This window comes from Dasypus novemcinctus, chromosome 23 (genome assembly GCF_030445035.2).
Source record: "Dasypus novemcinctus isolate mDasNov1 chromosome 23, mDasNov1.1.hap2, whole genome shotgun sequence".
NCBI classification, from domain to species: Eukaryota; Metazoa; Chordata; class Mammalia; order Cingulata; family Dasypodidae; genus Dasypus; species Dasypus novemcinctus.
The window spans coordinates 57,681,633-57,696,288 of record NC_080695.1 but is presented as its reverse complement, the minus strand read 5'-3'; the positions used below and the strand labels follow the sequence as shown (position 1 = coordinate 57,696,288).

The following is a 14,656-nucleotide window of genomic DNA, read 5'->3' as shown; positions in this document are numbered from 1 at the left end:
GTGCGTGTGTGTCTGTGTTTGCTCCTGCTGGAGTGCCTGTGTTTTGTATCTTTGTGTGTGAATTTGCCCCTTTGGGTATTCCTGTGTGTGTATGAGTGTGTATGTGTGCCCACTGTGTCTGAGTCTTCCCTCTGGGGCCATTTCTGGAGCCCTGAGCATGTGTGTGTACCTGTGTGTGTGTGTGTGTGTGTATGTGTGTGTTTCCCTCAGGGTGTCTCTGCCCTACTGCTGCGTGGGTCTGGGTGTGTATCCGTGGGCTCCAAACCTTTGTGCCCAGGTGTGTCTGGGGGTGATTGTGTGCCCAGGCATGTCTTGGTGCTCATCGCTTCTGTATATTTCCCTGGGTGTTTATGTGCACCCCAGTAGTGGGCAGCTGTGCAGGGCACCTCTCCAAGAGCCCCCAGAGGGGGTGAGGGTGGGGGACCAGACATCCTTCTGCCACTCTGGAGGGACTGGACCCCTGCTGCCCCTGCTGCTCTCCACAGCAGATGTCCTCCAGGTGGTCACACCTTCAGGCCATGGGGGCAGGGAGAGCTCCCAGCAGCTGGAGAGGGTGTTAGTGGGTGGGAGGAGGTTTCTGGGGAGGATTCTGTGTCCCAGGACAGGGCTGGGCAAGTCCTGAGTCCCTCTGAAGGAATGACTGGATGGGCTTCCCCAGGGTGGGTTGCAAGGCAGGGCTTTGAGGCTCTTACTAGGGATGAGTGGGGGCACGCTTGGGCAAGGCTGGGGAGCCCTGGACTCCCAGTGACACTGTCCTGGTCTCACCCACAGGACACAGGCAGAGCAAAGCAAGAACTGGGTCATACCTGTTGGGTCTTGCTGTACTTGGCCATGGAAAGGGCATGCAGGGTCACTATGGGGCTGAGAGGAAAGTTGGAATATGGTCCTGGGCTTATCTCAGATCAGAGATTGTGGAGAATTAGGAAGGAAAGTTCTGGAAAGTGCTCTGCACAGGTTGAGACACAGAGGGAACTCATAACACAGGGGCACTGTTGATGCTGATGTTCATATTTTATTACCCCCCACCCAAGCCCGGTGCTCACTTGGACAATTCAAAGGGACAGAGGACTTGGAGGAGGGGCAGTGACTGCACTTAGCTTAAAAAACCAAAAATAGTCATGATCTTGGTGCTCCTGATTCCCACCCACCCCAATTAACTCTGTCAAAACCCTCACCCCCATCATCACAGTGGGGATACTGAGGCAGTCAGGGCTTTGTCCACTTGGGAGGTCTGAGTTTATGGCTTTGTTGTTGATTGCATCTGACCAAACTCCTTTCTCCGAAGTTCACTCCGTTTAATCTTGCCAGTGATAGTTTTGGGTAGCTCTGGGACAAACTCCACCTGGGTGAAGATAGAGCAAAGCCACCATGGCTTAGCCTGGTTGTCATTTCCTGACAATTTCCCACTTCCCTCCTTCATCCTGCACAAACCCCCAGGGAGGATGACATCCTGTGCTGGCCTTAATGTGATCCACTGGGTACTTCAGGTTCTCCTGACTCTCAGATGTTGGTGATAGCCACGTGGCTTCCTTTGGCCAATGACATGGCACCTCTAGGCAGAAGAGTTCAGCTCAATGCAATGGGGTCCCTCTCTCTCCATCTGCCATAGCACCCAGCAGGTACCTACATGGGGGCTGCTCCTTTATCCTGGTCCCAGGATGAGGGGATGTGGAGAAGAGGTCCCTGAAGAGTTATTGTGGACATGTGTATGTGCAAGAAATATGCCTCCAGTGTTATACGCCTCTAAGCCTTCAGGGCTGCTTGTTACCTGCCACATAACCCAGCCCATCCTAACTGGTACACATCATCTATTCTCCTCTCTGTGAGGCAGCATAGCCTAGCATTAAAAGCATGAACTTGGTTGCCAGACACACCTGGATTTGAGCTCCCTCTCTGCCTTTTATGACCTGCAATCTCAGGCAATTTACTTTGAGTGTCTGAGCCTCAGATTCCTGTCTGTAAAGTGGGATAGTTACATCATCTCAAGTTGTGGCCAGGATTACATGAAATAACAGTGCATGCAGAGAATTGAGGACAGGGCTGGGCACACATTGTAAGTTCTCCTTAAGTGTTGGCCTGATAGCTACACAATAAGAGGTTACTTAACCTCTTTACACATTGGTTTCCTCATCTATAAAAGGGTATAACAAGAGTCCTTAGCTCATTGGTTTTGATGAGGGTTAACTGTGCTGGGGCATATAAGTGCTCCGTAAATGTGAGTCCAATAAGTGTATAATATGCATTTAGACAATGCAGCAAAGAAGGAAATGCTACCATTTTGTCATATGTATCCTTTCAAACTTTTTTTAAAATAGGAGCATACTATGTATAATATTTCATATTCTGCTCTTTCCATAATATAGAGATTTTTTATGTCAAAAATTAAGATCTGCATCAACATTTTTAAAAGGCTAATATACAATTTCATGAGTGATTCAAATCAACTCTCTATCACTGAACATTTAGAATGGTGGTTTTCAAAGTTCAGACCATGGTCCATTAGTGGGTTGAAAACTTAACTTTGTAGATCGCAATCATCACTTAAAAATTAAAATAGGCTAAAACTATCAGAATATATCACATGTTTTAAGGATATGATTTTGTTAATTTTTGCCTGTTTGTGTGTATACATGTATACATGTATGTTTATACATGTATGCATGTTATATCTATCTAGAGTTGTTATGTAAAACACCTTTCTTACCACTAATCATGTTTTTAAAAGTTTTGAAGCTACTGAATTTGATTTCTTTTTCAAAATTTGCAAGACTATCAATAACTTTCTTGGATGAATAACTTTGGGTGCTTGTCTGATTTCTTCCTTGAGGTTAACTTGCCAGCAATAGATTCCTTTTGTGTGTCTGACACAGGATAAAGTTTCCATCGAAGTCTGCTCCCCCACCCCTGTGAAGCTGAATTGCCTCTTCTGCCACAGAAAAGGCTAATGCTGTCGGTTCTCTAGGCTTCTGCGCAGCAGCCCTAGCAGACTAGTGGCAACCAAGCCTGGGTCAGACCTGATCCACCCGCCCAGCTCACCTTCCTGGGGTACTTGTACGGGGCTGTTACTGACTTCACATGTTGCTGCAGCTCCTTGGTGAGCTTGTCCCGGTCATGAGACAGGAACGGTGGGGCCAGGACAATAAATGCCTTCACCACCTGCAGGACAGGAGCAGAGGCTCAGGGTGAGGGTTGATAATTTATATAGTTAAGAAAAAGTAAATGTTATTGAATGATCAGAGCAACAAGTTGATGCTGAGCCATAAAGTGGCTAAGGGCATGGTGGCTTTGGAAAAGGGCAGGACCAGCTTCAAATCCAATTTCCATTCCATGCCTTGCAAAGTTACTTAACCTGTCTTAACCTCAGTTCCTTCTCAGTGAAATAGTGACAATAAAATTTCTTCTCTCAGAGTTTCTGTAAAAGATTCCATGAAATTATGCATGTAAAATGTCTGATTAGTTTCAATTTAATTTTATTTCTCTCATGATTATATCACCATCATTCTTACTATTACTGTATGTTTGGTTTTGTGTCTGGGACCTGGTGGATGTTTGATATGTGCTGTTGCTTATTATTATAAGGGTCTTATGTATAGTTCGTGCTCAGTAAATACTTGTTGAATCAATACATGCATGCTCCACAGTCAGATTGCTTAGATTTCCTTTCTGGCCCCTGCACTTATTAGCTGTGTGTTGTGGGCAACCACTTAATGTCTATTCATCTATGCCCATACTATAAAAAAGGTATATATTTTTAAAATTGGATTGTTCACCAGCTAATTTTTTAAAAAAGGGTAGGAAAAGAGTCCTTATTTCATTTGGTTGTGGTGAGGGTTAAATGCATTAATGCATAGTAACAGCTCATTAAATATTAACTGTCATGTTAATCAAAAGCATTTCAGGACAACAGGGAGGCCACAGTGCCCCTGCTGCCCACGCCGTGTAAGTGCACACACTCACTTTGCCTTCCCTCCCCTGCAGGGCCTAGACTGGACGTTTCCCTGCTCTGGGTCATGGGGGCCTCCCTGTCCTCTTGCTCACCTCCCCCCTAATTGGGTCCGGGCTGCTGACGACGGCTGATTCAGCCACTGCTGGATGCTCTGCCAGGGCGTCCTCCACCTCTGCCGGCCCGATGCGGAACCTGAAGATCAATTGTTCTTTCCTTCACAGGTTCTGAGGCAGAGCCAGAATTGGGGTGGCTTGGGCCCCAAATCTTGTACTCTGGAGGGTCACATCTGCCAGAGACCTAGAACTTGCCTGTCGTGGACCCAAGATGGAAGACCTCGATGCTCTGTGCTAGGAAATACCAAGGCTCGATGGCTCCCAGGGCTCCTGCCATCCCTGCCTCCAATGCTTTGTCCTCTCAAAGCCCTGTTGCTTGGCTCAAGCAGCTTCCACCAGCGTGAAATTCCTTGGAAACCTCAAGCTTCATCTAAAACGTTCGTGCAAATTCTTCATCTGATTCCCCAGTATATCAGTGTTTATTATAGAAAATTTTAAAAATTCAATTTCCAAGAGAAAGTGTTGCACAGAAATGTCTTTTTTAAAAAAAATAATCCTGGAGTCAGACTACCTCCATTTAAGTCTAGGCTTTGCCCTGTATTCTCTATGACACTAAGCAAAAATTTTTATTGCTCTGTGACTCAGTTTCCTTATCTGCAAAATGGGGGAAATGATAGCATCTATCTCATAATATTGAGGATGGGTTAAGTGAGTTAATAGATACAAAGACTTTATCTAGTAGCTACTCCATAACTGTTAGCTATTATTTTCTGTTGTGACATCTTGCACCCCATTTATGGAGCACAAGATAAAATAAGCTCCCCAACCAATGGGGACCCAAGAGCAACCTCCTTTCCCATACCCACCCCTTAAATTTCCTGATGTCTCATTACTAGTTTGGCTCTTTCCAGACCCCCTGGGTCCTTATTTTGCTTGATTTGTCCGGACACGGGTTGGGGGAGGTGCACAAAAAGAGGCCCCCTGGGCCAGAGCCCCCTTACGTGCTTCTCTGCATGGAATTAGGCTGAGGGTCCCTCATCAGTCCTGGAGGCATGACTTGGCAGGTGATATCCCATCAGGCAGGTGGAAGCGGCACCTGCTGGCCCCGGGATCACCAGACCTACCCGGAGGCATTGATGACATCATCACTCCTCCCCAGAAACCAGAAGTAGCCCTCTGCATCCATAGTTGCTCTGTCCCCGGTGTTGTAAAAGTCCCCACACTCCACTTCAGCTGTCTTCTTGGGGTCACCCTGCAAAGATAAGAGCACCCCTGCTGAAGGCAGTCAGTGTAGAGATGACGAGCCTGGCCCTGGGGCTCAGATCTGGTCTTCACTCCTGCCTCTAGCTCTTTCTGGTACTCAGGCAAGTTTTGTAATTGCTCTGAGACTATTTTCTTCCCAGGTAGCACTCAATGCAGGTTACTGCTCAAGCAGTAGAAGTTATAAAGCCAAATCTCATGATCATTGAAAAAATAACTCACTTGTACATGGCACACCACTAACATTATCAAGAGAACAGGAGCCCTGCTTATTTTATCCACTGCTCTAAGCACAGCACCACAGAGTGTCTGGCATGTGAGTGGTCTCAATAAAAATTTGCTGAATAAATTTTCTTCCCCAAAGACTGTCTCATTTGATTTTCACAGAAATTCGATGAGGCTGGCCTTTTCTTTCTATCGGAGGAGTTGTGAGTTTGCAGAACCATCATGCATGAAATACAGGATTCCCATATACCACCTGTAGTAGTCAGCCAAAAGGGTGCTGATGCAAAATACAGAGTCTATTTTCTTCCCAGGAAGCACTCAATGCAGGTTACCGCTCAAGCAGTAGAAGTTATAAAGCCAAATCTCATGATCATTGAAAAAATAATTCACTTGTACGTGGCACACCACTAACATTTTCAAGAGAACAGGAACGCTGCCTATTTTATCCACTGCTCTAAGCTCAGCACCCATACAGTGCTTGGCATGTGAGTGGTTTCAATAAACATTGGCTGAATGAATTTTCTTCTCCAAACTCTGTCTTATTTGATATTCACAGAAATTCTATGATACTGACATTTTCTTTCTATTAGAGAAGTTGTGAGTTTGCAGAATCATCATGCATGACATACAGGATCCCCATGTAACACCCTATTAGTGACACTTTGCTGAAGTCTAGAGAACTGACACCCTATTAGTGACACCTTACCTTTGTTACAATTGAAAGTATATTTTAAAAATAATTGTACTATTAAATAGTCTACTAAAAAAATGCTCCTAAAAATATATATAGTATTTGGTTTTACTTAGGGGTCAGGCTGGCATTTTTTAAAAAGTAAAATTTTAAATTTTGAGATAACTGTAGATTTACATGTAGTTGTAATAAACTACAACAAGAGCCCATGTACCCTTTACCTTGTTTCCTCCAGTGGAAACATCTTGAAAATTATAGTTCAACATCACAACACAGTGGCATGGATACAGTCCACCAGTTATTCAGATATGCCCTCTTACTTGTGCTCATTTGTGTGTGTGTGTGTATTTAGTCCCACACAATTTTATCACATGCATATCCTGTTTCCCCCACCACAGCCAAGATCCAGACCAGTTCCACCATCACAAGCATCTCTGGTATTGTTCTTTTGTAACCACATGCATTATTCCCTTCTCAATTGCTCCACCACCCACCCCCTTCCCTAGCCCCTGCCAATAAGTAATCCTTTCTCCTTTTCTATAATGGTGTCATTTCAGGAATGTTATATAAATGGAATCATTCAAGATTTGTGATTGGTCACTTTTTGTTCAGCATGATTCTCTGGAGTTTCATCCAGATTGATACATATACCTAAATCACATATACAGTTTGTTTAATCATTCACCTGTTGATGGGCAGCTGGACTGTTTCTATTTGGGGGCTATTACAAAGAATAAATAGCTATTTTTATAGACAACTTGAAAGAAAAGGAAACAGATGCTCAGAGAGGCACAGTAACTTGCCAAAGTCACTCAGCTGGTCAAAGCAGGGGTTGGAATTTGGAGTAAAGCTCCCTCCAATTTCTATGCACATGACTATGAAGCTATTTCTTATCTTCACCCTTGGGTGAAACATGACATTAATTAAGAGGTACATGAAAAAATATTTTAACAACTTTGATTCACATTGATTTGGGATTCTCTTCCAATTCTTCTGGTTATATTGAGGAGGGTCTTGGTTTGGTCCTAACATGTCTTTAAAATCTCTGAAAGCCTTGCTCCTCTCCCTTTCTTTCCCTAGGAGGAGGGTAGGCTTCAGGATAAGAGAGTTTGGCAGGAAAAGATTTAACTAGAATTTAAGAAAATTATTTTGTTTGCATCACTCTTATGGTAATATGGATGACTTGGATTTTTGTCAAGTAATACTGCTTCCTATGTAGGGTCATCAGGTAAACTTTATTTTTTTCCAAGTGTTTTCAAGTGAAATACATGATCTAAAGAGAAAACTGAAATAAATAATAATATGGATGGCTATGGATAGAGGAAAAAAATAGTGGAGGTGGATGTGAATGACTGAAATTTAGGAAACATCACACCAGGTGTCCAGCAATGCACCCCTGATGTACCCCTGGAACTGCTGTGCAGTTCAGTGGACTGTGTTTTGATACCATTGGTCCCCTGGATGAACTTTCTTGATGCCAAGCATGGCAGGTTGGGCATTAGAGGGGAACCTGGACGATGGCCTTAAACATCTGCCTCTTTCTCTCAGAGCCTGGATTTCCCAGAGGTAGAGCCTCAGCCCAGAGATGCTTCCTGGAGGGAAATATATCTCATCTCCCTCATAGAGGTGATCAGAGTCGACAAAGGCACTCAAGTGAGTGCTTTAAAAATACACCATTGCTCTGCACTGTCCCAGTTCAATTTCATGAGAATCTTTGGGTATGGACCTAAGCATCTATGAAGTTTCTTTTGTTGTTGCTAATTTTTAAGCTCCTCAGATGTTGTCATTCTGCAGTCAGGGTTGAGAATCACTGGTCTCTATACACATTTCCCTGTATTTATTTTCCCTTTAATTCAAGCTTAAATTTGTGCTCCTGAGAATGAAGGCTAGGACCTGCATGTTTGCCTTTGGGCAATAGTGTCACAAGAGGAGCAATGCCCCCTTGAGGCCATGTTGACAGTGACATCAGGAGCAGACATCTACTCAAAAATGGCACACCAGTGACCATGACTTGGAGAAAGGGGATGGCTTTCAAGGTCTGATCACCCTTCCATGCTCATTCTTAGAAGTGAAGAATTTCCCCTTTAGGACTAGTACGACCCCGGGAAGGCTAGGGTTTGTTTTGATGAAAAGTTTCAGTACGTTTCTTTAGAGCCTGTCACAGAGGTCTGTGAACCCTGGGTTTCTCCCCCAAATTATATAGTGAGGGCTTTGGACCCAAAAGACATGGATTTGTGCCATTTATATGATACGGGTAAGTCTCCCAATGCTTCCATGCCACAATTTCTTCCTCTGTGAGGTGAGGATAATGCCCCCTGGAGGATCAGTGAGGTTAGTGACTGGTCCAGACCCTGTTTTTGCTAAGTGAGATGGTTTGTACTGGAACCCAATCTGCTTGACTTTTAAACCACAGGAATTCCTTGGTACCCAAGTCTGGTGGGTCTGAAGTCATTCTTTCTCCTCATTAGCTGGCTTATTAGCACCAGATGGGTTAGAGCAGGAAGGGATGCAGGAATGCACAATAAGCTTTGGGGGAAGGGACAGGGCCATCAGAACAGCTTCCCTGAGTTGGAATGATGAGGAAGTCATGGGACGCAGAGTTGTGTCCACCCCTCACCACCCCCACAGCTCTCTGCAGGGATTTGAGGGTTGGAGGTGGGGACAGGTGCCCTTACCTCATAGCCCAAGAAGAGACCTATGGGCCTGATGGGCTTGATCCTGATGCCGATGTTTCCTTCAGTGTTGGGTGGCAGGATGTTGCCCTTGTCGTCAATGATCTGGAGTAAAAAGCCTGTGAATCCCACCCTGAAGGGCTCCCCCCTCCCTCCTGCCCCACCCCAGAGGGCTCCCCCATCCCCTTCTCACCACCCAGCCATCCCGTGTCCTTTATTCATGTGGCCTCAGCTGAACAATAGGTTTGGGGGAGTGGTGGAGGACACCCATCAGAAAAGATATTCAAACTATCAGAAGTCATTGAAAGTCAGCAAATAGCAACATTCAAATCATGAGTCTAATTGTTTCATGGACATATTGACATTGCAAATGTTTCTTCAAATCATAAAACATTGATCAAGAAAAACTGAGGGAAGTGAACTTGACTCAGTGGTTAGAGCGTCCGTCTACCACATGGGAGGCCCGTGGTTCAAACCCTGGGCCTCCTTGACCTGTGTGCAGCTGGCTCACACACAGTGCTGATGCATGTAAGGAGTGCTGTGCCACACAGGGGTGTCCCTGCACAGGGGAGCCCCATGCGCGAGGAGTGCACCCCATAAGGAGAGCCACCCAGCATGAAAGAAAGTTCAGCCTGCCCAGGAATGGCACCGCACACACGGTGAACTGACACAACAAGATGATGCAACAGAAAGAAACACAGATTCCTGTGCCGCTAACAACAGAAGTGGACAAAGAAGAACATGCAGCAAATAGACACAGAGAACAGACAACTGGGATGGGGGGAGGGGAGAGAAATAAAATAAATAAATAAATCTTAAACACACACACACACACAAACAAAAACTGAAAGTCCAGATTGTGGTGAGAGCTGCCAGTGCTTACCCCAGACCCTCTGTTCCCCTGCCCCATGTGTGGTCCCTACAGCACTGCAGGTGTCAATTCCAACTCGCATAGGACATTGGAAGGAAAAGAGGGAGGGAGGGAGGAGGTGGGACAGCCAGGGTAGGGGAGCACGGCTGGATCTGCCACCTGGTGCCACACAACTTCACAACACCAGCCAAGCATTGTCTACTCTGCCAATGCCATTAGGACCAAACCTGCATGTCGATGGGTGGGATGGCCTTCCCCATGGAACCTGGCTTGATCTTCATGCCCCTGTAAATGCCACAAGTTATTCCCTGTTAACAAAAGAAGAGGCTGGGGTGGGCAGGCTGATCACAGAGCAGCAGGAATAGTACACAGCCCTCCCCTGGTCACAGGATGGAGCACCAGCAGCCCTCGTGGGGACATGAGGACGGCTGGGTTCCAGGCTATGTGCTTAGACCTGAGTATAATGAGCAGATGTCTGCCACCCCCAAGTGGGCTGGACTCATTCTAGATGTGGGGTTACTAAGTCCTCAGGAGCTCACAGTCCAGCAGAAGGGTAACCCCAGGAACTAGGGGATGCCAGGCATGGGCCCATTTGCCAGCAGAAGGCTGAGTGTCCACATATATTACTTGGGGCTGGGAATCCACTCCACCTGTGTTGAGGATCAGCTCTTTCTTGCCATTCCTTCTGCTAGCACTGGGCCAACTTGCCTTCTAATGCACTTCATTCCTTCTTTGTGGTTCTCTCAAGTGTCATTCTTTCTCTGGCTAAGAGTCTTAAAGCCAGACAACCCAGGAGTTGATTCTTGAATCCCCCACTCACTAGCTGTGGGCCAGTTAATCCCCCTTGGTTTCCTCCTCTGAAGGAGGGGATGATTATGAAACTGTATGAGTGCTTGTGAATGTGAGAACAATTAGTACAGTGCCTGGCACATGCTGACTGTTCAGTAAATGACTATTACTAACTGTTACTCAGGCCCCAAGAGAAGTCAGTTGGAAGTGTCTCCTGCTATGGGCTATGTCTCCATATTTCTATGCAGCCTACAGGACACACTTATTATTTTTGCCTGTCTATTCCTGCTTGGTAAATAACACGTCCTGAGTACAGAGACCACCCCATTCACTCTACACTCAACAGTAAGGACAACACAAGCACGTTCTATGAGCTGGCACTGTGGCCAAAACTTTCCTCCCTTCCTCTCATTTACCTACCACAACCTGGCAAGGTCGCCTGTATTAGCCCATTTTAGGGACGGAAAAGCCAAAACTTAGGAAGGCTGAATAACATGGCTAAGGATTTGAAGCCTGTCATTGGCACAGCTGAGACTTGAATGCAGGTCTGAGCTCCTGGGGGCTCTTTCCCCTCTGCTACTGCACTACTCATGCTGGAAATTCTTGAAAAATGTTGCACAGAAGATTGAAAATTGCATTGAGAAATAAAGCCCCTCCTGCCTGTAAGAGACTAAGTATTCTGTTGTTGCAAGTAGCTGACTGAAGGGACTGGGGTCTTGGGTAGAGTGCCCAGTTCTGATCTTGGCCAAATAGAAACTCTGAGTCATTTGAAGACAGGACCTGAATCTCAACATTTCTCAGACCTGCAAGACCAATGAACTTATTTATTGACTTTTTTTTCCAAAATAAATTGTCAGGCAAGCAAATGAACAGCGACTAAAGGACCTGAGATGGGTCAGAATCCTCTGTTAGCTGCAGGGAAGTGGGGTGGGGGCAGAAGCGGCTCTGTCCCACATTGCAAATGGAGTGAGAACATGTTTGAAGTGAGTGATACCACCCAGCCACTGATGCCATCTTGAGATCTGAGATGTGCATGATATTCTAAACGCCATGCCTACCTGGCAGCTCAGGGACCCTCTCTGGGGTCACAGTATGTATGATGCATACAACAAGTCTTGTCCCCTCCACACTATATATCCAGAAGTGAACATCTGGAGACCCTTCCCAGGCTGCATCTATGGCTGCCACCCTAGGAAGGAATGGTGGAGTGGGCAGGCCTTGCTGGCAGTGGCCAGGTTTGCTGTGGAAACCCTCCCATCCCATCAGCAGTCTGAGCTCCCCTGAGCTAGTGATCAAAAGGCCAGTGGCAAAGTGTCCTCAGACCCCTTCTTATGCTTTTGTCCAGTAGTTCAATCATTTTCAGCATTATTGGCTCCTTGATGAGTTGAGGAGCTGTGCAATGTCCTTCTCGAAACTGACTCTGGGCAAATTCTCCTGGGACTCTGGAGTCCACAGTCAGCTCATCTGCCAGGCTTGATGTCTGCCAAAGCTGGACCAGCCCAGAAAGGACCTGTCCACCTACCGCTTCTGACTGTCCATAGGCCTCGCTGAGCTGGACGCCTGTCTGTCTTCTCCACTTCTCTTGCTCCTGGGGCAGCAGGGGCTCCCCACCAGTGACGCAGTGCTCCAGGGTCGGGAATCTGAGGCTTAGGGGAAGGCAGGGAGTTACTGGCATCTCAGGTCAGCCTTGCAGGCTCTGCTCCAGGCCCACCCAATTGTAGTGAGAGCCAACTCAGCGCTGGCATCAGCTTATCCTCACTTTCTCGCTTGCCTTCTAGGCATTATACCCATGATCAAGGCCATGTGGTGTCATTTCCCGTGTTCTGGCAGGGTGTGGGAGGATGAGGCTATGAGGTAAATTGGGGGACATTTGGATGAAATGTGGATGATGATGTAATAATGGGAGGGAGAGAAGCATGTTTATCAGAACTATCTCAGGGAAGCATTCTATGTGGCTAAAAGGGATATTTTTATAAACTGTAAAGGGGTGAGGGATAAAACCCCAAAAGGCATGGTAGAGAGATAACCAAACTACACTGCCTACTGTGGAGGGCATAGAAGGGCTTTTGTGCTCATTTCTGAGTGGGTGCTGCATATTAGGGGCTGGAAATGAACTGCTTAGAATATAGGGCTTCTGTGTTGAATGTGGGAAAAGAGTGGAGAAGGGTCACCAGCAGCAGCCCTGAGAGAAGGCATTTTGGGGAGAACATGATGCCTGATGTGAACATCTGCAGTGGTTTTAGGCACATCAGGTGATATGTGTGCTCTCCTCCATTTCCCCCATGAAATCTAACATGAAGAATATAAAAACTGTCACCAAGAAGGATTAGGTTCCTTGAAGAAAATGGGGATGTGATGGGGTCTGAGTGCTGGCTGGCATGGGGCAAGGATGGGCCACCTCTTGGGTGTCACTTTTCCAGCCTCCTCAACCTCGTGTGGCTCACAGTTGAGAATGAGGAAAAGGGGGGCTGGATTCACTGAGGGCTTCTTTCTCATTCTTCTGGGACTTTATCCAAAGTAGATAAATGGGATTGGATTTTTCCTGGCTTCCACAAGGACCATCATCTGAAGAATGTTGTAGAAAATAACATAAGCTTTGAAATATAGATAGAACCAGAATCTAGCTAGACTGAGGTTCCATGAATAAGATTGTGTTGTATTTCAGAATTTCTTTCATAACGGTAGTCAGGAAGCTCCTTGATATTTTAACTTTTGTGTCTAAAACTTATTTACCTGTGGTTTTTGAAGTGCCATTTCAATTTCAGAGTGTTTAAAAGAGACATAAACCCCCCACCAGTTTCAAAGACCAGATTTAAATTTAGTTAAAAATTAACTCTCAAACACAGGGAAATGTAAAAATAAAACTACAACAAGATAACACCATGAATCCACCAGATTTTGCCAAAAATTCAAAACTCTGACAATAACAAATGTTAGCCAGGATGGGGACTAATGGGAATTCTCCTACTCTGTTTGTGGAAGCATTAACTGATCCACTACTTTGAAAATGGTATTGTCGTATGACCCAGCACTGTATGAAAGACCCTACAGAAATGCTAGTTCACATGATCAGGGTACAGGTACAAGAGTTCACTGTAGCATTATTCAGCAATAGCCCCAATGTGGAAACTACCCAAATGTCCATTAATCATAGAATTGATTTAAAAATTTATGGTATTTTCATGAAATGTGGTATCATACAGCAATGAAAATTGACAAATTAACTGTGAACACATGCAACAAGCTGGATTCATTTTAGAAACATAATGTGGAATTAAAGAAGCCAGATTTTACAGGATAATGCATGAGTAGGTGTATAAAGCTCAAAGGCAGATAAAACTGAATTATTTTCTTCAGGGATATTTCATCAAGATAGTGGTTGCCTTTAGGGAAGGGAGAAAGGCCTTTGGGAGTTCTAGGGTGCTGTCAATGTTTTGTTTTTGTAACATGAGTGGTGGTTGAACAGGCCTTTTCAAGAATTCATTAATCTGTACATTTCTGTTTTATGTACTTTTTCTGTGTACTTTTTATTTCACAGTGAAAATGTTTTAAAAAGAAAAACCCCATAATGATGCAAGGTTCACTAAAGTGTTTCTCTGAGTTCTCTGGATTCTGGTTTAATGAACTAATTGGATGGCTGATAATTATCACCACCAATACTTAATAGACACACACAAACACAGGCACCCACAGATTACACTCAAAGAACCAGAGGGAAACATGGTCAGGTCTGTCATGCATCAGATCCTCAAAATCCAACCCAAAGATCACTGATACCAACCACTTCTACCATACCTGGGGAAATTCTGCTGCAGAATCATTCGATATACAGCTGGTGCACCAAAGCACAGGGTGACGGGGTATTTGAAGAGCGTCTGAAAAGTGAGAAGAGAAGGAATTTTATTTTTACAGTTCACATGACACTATCCACTGACTATTAGCATTTCAGGTCTGACCTCCTCTCTAGAAAGCCCGTTTAGTCACTTGCTAATTCATTCAGTATACATATATTGAGCATGAATTTCATACATGACCCTGTGTCAGGTACTGCTGGTGGAAAGTAAGAAGAGTAAGGTGAAGTCAAACTCACATGGAAAGCAGGTGCTAATATTGAATGCCAGGACACAAAAGATAAAGCTAGAGTTGTCA

General features: G+C 45.2%; 1 protein-coding gene across 3 annotated transcripts in view; it reads right to left on the bottom strand.

The window, feature by feature from the left end:
• Positions 1-992: 992 nt before the first annotated feature.
• The window catches only part of LOC101440527 (acyl-coenzyme A synthetase ACSM1, mitochondrial-like), a 42,591-nt gene continuing 28,927 nt past the window's right edge, over positions 993-14,656 (bottom strand). For all 3 annotated transcript variants that reach the window (XM_058286414.2, XM_058286415.2, XM_058286416.2), the window contains exons 7-14: positions 14,303-14,382; positions 12,030-12,153; positions 9,946-10,026; positions 8,851-8,952; positions 5,124-5,251; positions 4,039-4,138; positions 3,037-3,156; positions 993-1,342 (exon numbers count right to left, since the gene is read on the bottom strand). In XM_058286414.2, the coding sequence (XP_058142397.1) occupies positions 1,238-1,342; positions 3,037-3,156; positions 4,039-4,138; positions 5,124-5,251; positions 8,851-8,952; positions 9,946-10,026; positions 12,030-12,153; positions 14,303-14,382 (840 nt within the window). In that variant the 3' untranslated portion in view covers positions 993-1,237. The remainder of the gene's footprint in view (positions 1,343-3,036; positions 3,157-4,038; positions 4,139-5,123; positions 5,252-8,850; positions 8,953-9,945; positions 10,027-12,029; positions 12,154-14,302; positions 14,383-14,656) is intronic.